Here is a 5931-nt window from a genome sequence, read left to right on the forward strand (position 1 = left end):
ATATTCTTTAGCTGTGGCATGAAGTTTAGGCCATTTACCCTCATGACAGTCATCTTCATGTGATTCGTCTCATCAGACCTATCATTCTTCTGAGCAACTTCCTCCTTTGAATTTCTCTTTAAAAAGTAAGCTTTCCACCTGTTAACGATATCACTTTTTTTCATCTTTTGTAGGACTAGGAAGCACCCCCGACAGCAAGAAGTTTATCTTTGTAGGATATAGGCACTGGACATCGGTGAGTAGTAGCCTGATCTTAACTCGAAGACTTCAAAAACTTATCTTTTTCCTTTGTTGAACAGCCGAAAATGAACTCTATGGGCAAAGACTCTAGACCTTTATCTCTCTCTTTTCCATCACCTCGGACACCAACGTTTTCACCCCTACAATCGCCTCTGATTGCCTCTCACATCACCTTGTGTTCCAGCTATTTTGAAACACAGTTATTACGTTTTGCCTGTTATCATGTCGAAATTCAATTGCTGAATATCAGCGTCAAAGGTCCAGCATGCACACACGTGTTGTGGGGGGATTATAGTGTTAGCACATCAAAAGTCGCACATGAGATAAATTATTATTGAATATAATTTGGCTAAACACTAATGTGTAATTTCTAAAGATCTTGTAAAATTTGCATCTTCTTCCAAAATTTGTATTCTTCCCTTGCATTCAATGAATGGGATAAATAAGTGGAATGAAAAAAAGTTGTTCCATCCATTCTATTTATATGTGCGCGATGGTTAGCTAATATAGCTTTTGTTTCCATCAAGGAGTAAATTGGAGAAGCCATTTCTTAAAGAACACGAAGCAAAAGTTGATCTCAAGCCATTCATTCAGTGTACATAGTTTTTCCCTGAGTGGAATATAGTTATCATATTCATTAAAAAAATGCAATTGCTTAATATTCACATTTGTTTACTCAATGCACAGAATTTTATAAAGGATTTATTACTGCAAACTTTAGTATGAAGGAACATAAAAATTAAAACTAGGATGAAGGATTAAGGTATTTAATTGACTATTACTCCTCCAGTCCAGTATATAAGTCACCTTCTAAAAGCATAATTTGGTCCACTTTATTAATCATTTGTTGATAGGATTGTTTTATTTTAAATTAAAATTCTTAAATTACCCTTAAAAAATAAGAGAGAGAAAGACAGAAAAAATAATATTATATGATTGATCTACTTTTTGCTTTTTATTTGAGGGTTATGTTTGAAATTTTATTTATTTTAATTCCTTATACTTTTATTGTATTAATATTGATGAGATGATAAAAATAACTTATAAATAGGATCGGAGGGAATATAATCATATAAAATCTCTCAATAATGCCTTAAAATGAAAGTTGGGTGCTGCACAAATTACGAGGACAATCTTTAAAAAATGAGATTGTGCAGTTTTTAGTTAAAAAAAGTATTAAATTTAATTAAATAAATGTGATTTTAAAAAAATCTTTACTTTTAAATAATTGAATCAATATAATTTTAAAATCTTTATTTCTAAAAAATTAAATTATAGAATTTTAAAAAATATTTATTGTTAAAGAGTTACTTATTTTGCCAAGATCACCCTGTTCTAGTCTCTGAATTTGCGATTTCCAAGAAAGATGAGATCATTATCATGCTTCAGGTTTTTTTTTTTTTGAGCCAAACATGCTTCAGGTTTCTAGGCATTAGTTTAGTTCAGTTTTTTTTTATTTTCTTGTTATAAAAAATAACTTTTTCTCAAATAAATATTTTTATTTATAATTGTTAAATACAATTTGAGATGTTATAAGAAAAATTGTAATATGAGATTTGATTAAGGATAATTAATGTTAACCGTTAGTATCTCTCTCTGTCTCTCTGTGAAAACATCGTAAGTTTGAATCCAAAAAAATGGTTAGGTCAGGGGTAATTTTTTTTTTTAAAGGGACAACTTAATATTTTTAATTTATATTTTGAGATTCGGTCTGTCTAAATAATTATTATTTCTAAGTTACTCTCCAATAAATATTAATTTTTTTAATTTTCCCATTTTAGAATTACGGATCTCCGACTTCACTACAGAAGCAGAAGCGTGAAACAGAAACACCCAGTAACATCGACCGCAATGGAAAAGGAAAAAAAAAAGAATTTCGTGAAATTCCACTTTGATTGATGGAGTTGTATTAAAAATAACTTTTAGGGGCGAAGATCACCGCTTTCGCTGATCTTGGAAGATTTCCTTCACTCTCGCTACCTTTCTTAGTAGTAAGCCATCTTGCTTCTTGTCATGAGATTCTGAGAACGTGTTGGAAAGTCGCTGACCTCTTTTTTGGAGAATTGTAGAATGTAGCATGCTTTAAGGCTTGGTATACCTTGGCAATCAAATTTTCTGAATTTCTTGAGTGCTTTGTTGTTTCGCGCAGTTCCTTTTTTGTTTCTTTCGACCGCGAAAATGGATCCATCTACAGTTCTGTTTAACCAGCTCAAGGTTTGAAGCGATCTGCTTCTTTTTTGTTTTCCTCAGCAATATTTGTTTAAGCATTTTGCGAGTTATGCTAATAATGCATGTTTTATTATTTAATTTCCTTTGCATCTGTTACTACAGGGTGCAAACCCATTCTTTCTGCTAGCGGGTCCCAATGTGATTGAATCTGAGGAGCACATTCTACGAATGGCTAAGCATATTAAGAATATCACATCGAAGTACGTTATTCCTAGCTTCCTACTTCTAACTTCTTTTGTGGGCTACTGGCAACATACGTCTCTTCTCGTTCTTTTTTGTTTTGTGAGCCATAAAGTTTATCTGGCACTGCTGTACTAATATTTGTCTCCTCCATAAGCTAAATTAGTTCGCTCTGTACTTCAACTTCCATAGCCTGAATTATTTGAAATGTCCTATCTGCTTCTCTCAGCTTGCTGTTTGCCTACTTTAGTCATGTAAAAATGTAATTTTTGTGAAATGTCAAAAAAATATAAAGTCAAGTTGGCTTACGAGATATATTTTTGTACGTGTGGGCGTCTAACATGATCTAGAGTATATAACTGCCAGAGTTGGAGTACCATTGGTTTTCAAGTCAAGCTTTGATAAAGCCAATCGGACATCATCAAAATCATTTCGTGGCCCAGGCATGGCTGAAGGATTGAAGGTTCAGAACTCTGCCACTTTTAATTGCACCATTGTAGTTTTGTTTCTTGAGCAAGTAGGATGTTCTATTTCGTTAATGATTCTGGAGTTTTAATAAAAGCATTAATTATAGATACGTAAAAAAGGAAAGGAGTAATTGATATCTTACCAGATAATTTTGGATGGATGTTGCACATGCCGACCTTGTGGTAGGAACCTGGGTAATCTTTTCTCAGCCCCTTGTAAGGTTCAGAAAGTTATGCCATGGGAGTGCTGTTCTGGTTTGGATGTCACCTCTTGCATTGTTAACTACATCATGGAAAAGGCTACTGTACAAATGCTACGAAATTTAGGAGGATTTTCATTTTTAATGGTAATTATGATAAAATATTTACATAAAAAGGAATTATGACTTTGAATATCTTCTAGCACAACTATTGTGACATGGCTAGAGTGCCATTTTTCTTTGACATGAAAATTGCATCATGGTAGTAAAATTGTTTAAAACCACCGAATTTTGATCTTGATGAAGGCAAATTACGGCTCATGCTTAGACCAACTTGTTTTGAGCTTTTGCTGGCACTAATTTTGCTATGCTTTATTTTCAAGCTAACCCAAAGATTTGATTGTCTACATTTCTCATTATTTTCTACAGATACTTGAGAAGGTCAAAATAGCCTATGACATTCCTATTGTGACAGATGTGCATGAGACTATCCAGGTAATGTATGTGCTTATATCCAACACAACTGTTCTGCCTGTTTGAATGTTTGGAACATATTTCAAATTTTTTAGCATTTTTGCTTGGATTAAGTCCCTTGTTCCATATTCTGTTGTGATGAAGTTCATTCAAATTATCTGTCATTTTGATAGGGTATCTTATGCAGTATCAGTGATGCCAATTATGATACACGGATTGATGTATAATGTCATCATAATGTCGAATTTATGGTTTTAAATTTGGGAGTTCCGGGTTTATATGTTTAGGTCTTTACAAATTTGCCAGACTTCAGCCAGCAATCTGCAAATTTGTAAATCAGTTACATTTTTCAGTGGCACTAAAAAATTCAAAAACACAATAAATGGTCATGATCTATGACCAAAATACTAGATAAAATTCTATACCTTTTGAAAGCGATGTGATTGGATGAAATTTACTTGGAAGAACAAGGCAAGAAACCGGGGTTGTGTGTTTCTGATTTTAGATAAGCTTAGGAGTTCAGAGTAACAGATGTTTAGCAGGCTGCGGTTTAGCTACCCATCCTTATTTCAATTATATTTTGGCTGTTGAGCGCCCTTATGCATTGCATATTTTGGGGACTTCATGTATGTATCTGGATGGCCAAAGAAATTGATCTATCTGCATATATACTTTAAAGAAAAAATTTGGTTTAGATGATTAATGTCTTGTAAAGCTTGATTTGACTTTGCTATCTTTCCCTTTCTATTTGGCTTTTATCCCTCCAAACTTGTAATTAAATGGCTAGCAATGTTTTTATTGTTAAATTCTTGATATATTATTACTTTAATTACTGAATTTATTGAATGGATGCTTCTGATACGTTCTCGTTGGAGGCGCATTTTATTGAATTTTAGAAAAATTTTTAACTTACTATTACTCATTACCTTTTCGTTTACCAGTGTGAACCAGTTGGCAGGGTTGCAGATGTTATTCAGATTCCAGCATTCCTATGTCGTCAAGTAAAATAATTTTTTCCCAATTCAGTTATCAGTACCTGTATAACTGACTGGCTTTTTGGATGATAGATATCCTGATTTTATATAATTCTTTTATCTCCCCTCTTGACAGACAGATCTTTTAGTGGCAGCAGCCAAAACTGGAAAAATTGTCAACATCAAGAAAGGCCAGTTCTGTGCTCCTTCTGTAAGTATATTGTCCAACCTGATGTGTTAAATTTCATTGTTGTCTTGTCTATATATATATATATTTTCATAAATATAAATATGCAGGTCATGACAAATTCAGCTGAAAAAATTAGATTGGCTGGAAATCCAAATGTAATGGTTTGTGAGAGAGGAACTATGTTTGGTTACAGTAAGTTTATAGCATGTTTGAGCTCTTTATAATATGCCTTTGAGTTTGAACTGTGCTGATCTTGCATAACGATCAATATCCATTTACATGAGATGCTATAGTTCTTTCAGTATGCTAATTTATTGTAGTTTCACTGTAGTCTTGTGCTTGTTGAAGGTTCAAATTCAAGTTTTATTCTATGCCACCTGCTCTCCTCCCTGCCCTTCTCCTGCGATACTTGGAATTTAGTTTTGCCGCAAGCAAGTTAGCTTCAATAATGATAGGGTTTAAAAAAACCAAAATATATGAATCCTTTGCTTTGTTTTGTAGATGATTTGATTGTCGACCCAAGAAACCTGGAGTGGATGCGAGAAGCTAATTGTCCTGTGGTAAGTAAATAATTCTAGTATGGCTGTCTTAAAATATAGTGAGACTAGCTGCATCATTGTATTCTGTTCTATAAATGAAAGGCTTTAGGATATTCAGGGTAAAAGATATTCTTGCTTCTTCCTATCGATTTCTTAATAGCATTGCTCCCTGACCAATTAATGAAAGTACTATTAGTTTAAAAATGGAAGAATTATTGTAAACTCAGCCTAGAAGGTTGATTTTAAAAATGGTAAATGTTTCTCTAATTAAATGCAAGGTTATGCCATCAAAAACTCGCATCTCTACCTTTTTTACCGCCTTAGGTGGAAGTTCTGCCATAGGTCCCTGAAAATGCTGATTTCTCTGACCTTACACAGCTACTGAAAGCTTGTACACGCAACTTTTCTTGAAGAACTTTTTTAATTTTTTTTTTTTTT

At 33.2% G+C, this 5931-nt stretch overlaps 1 protein-coding gene across 1 annotated transcript; it reads left to right on the forward strand.

Moving 5' to 3' along the window:
• Positions 1 to 2091: 2091 nt before the first annotated feature.
• Positions 2092 to 5514, forward strand: LOC129299183 (2-dehydro-3-deoxyphosphooctonate aldolase-like; the record flags this gene model as incomplete). Its single annotated transcript, XM_054937634.1, has 9 exons — positions 2092 to 2231; positions 2390 to 2454; positions 2572 to 2669; positions 3016 to 3112; positions 3746 to 3811; positions 4732 to 4791; positions 4901 to 4975; positions 5062 to 5146; positions 5456 to 5514. Coding segments are annotated over exons 2-9 (576 nt in total), but the record flags the coding sequence as incomplete, so codon positions are not given.
• Between the last annotated feature and the right edge of the window lie 417 nt (positions 5515 to 5931).

Source organism: Prosopis cineraria, unplaced genomic scaffold, assembly GCF_029017545.1.
Source record: "Prosopis cineraria cultivar Desert tree isolate PC_DT_omini unplaced genomic scaffold, ASM2901754v1 PC1066, whole genome shotgun sequence".
Classification (NCBI taxonomy): domain Eukaryota; kingdom Viridiplantae; phylum Streptophyta; class Magnoliopsida; order Fabales; family Fabaceae; genus Prosopis; species Prosopis cineraria.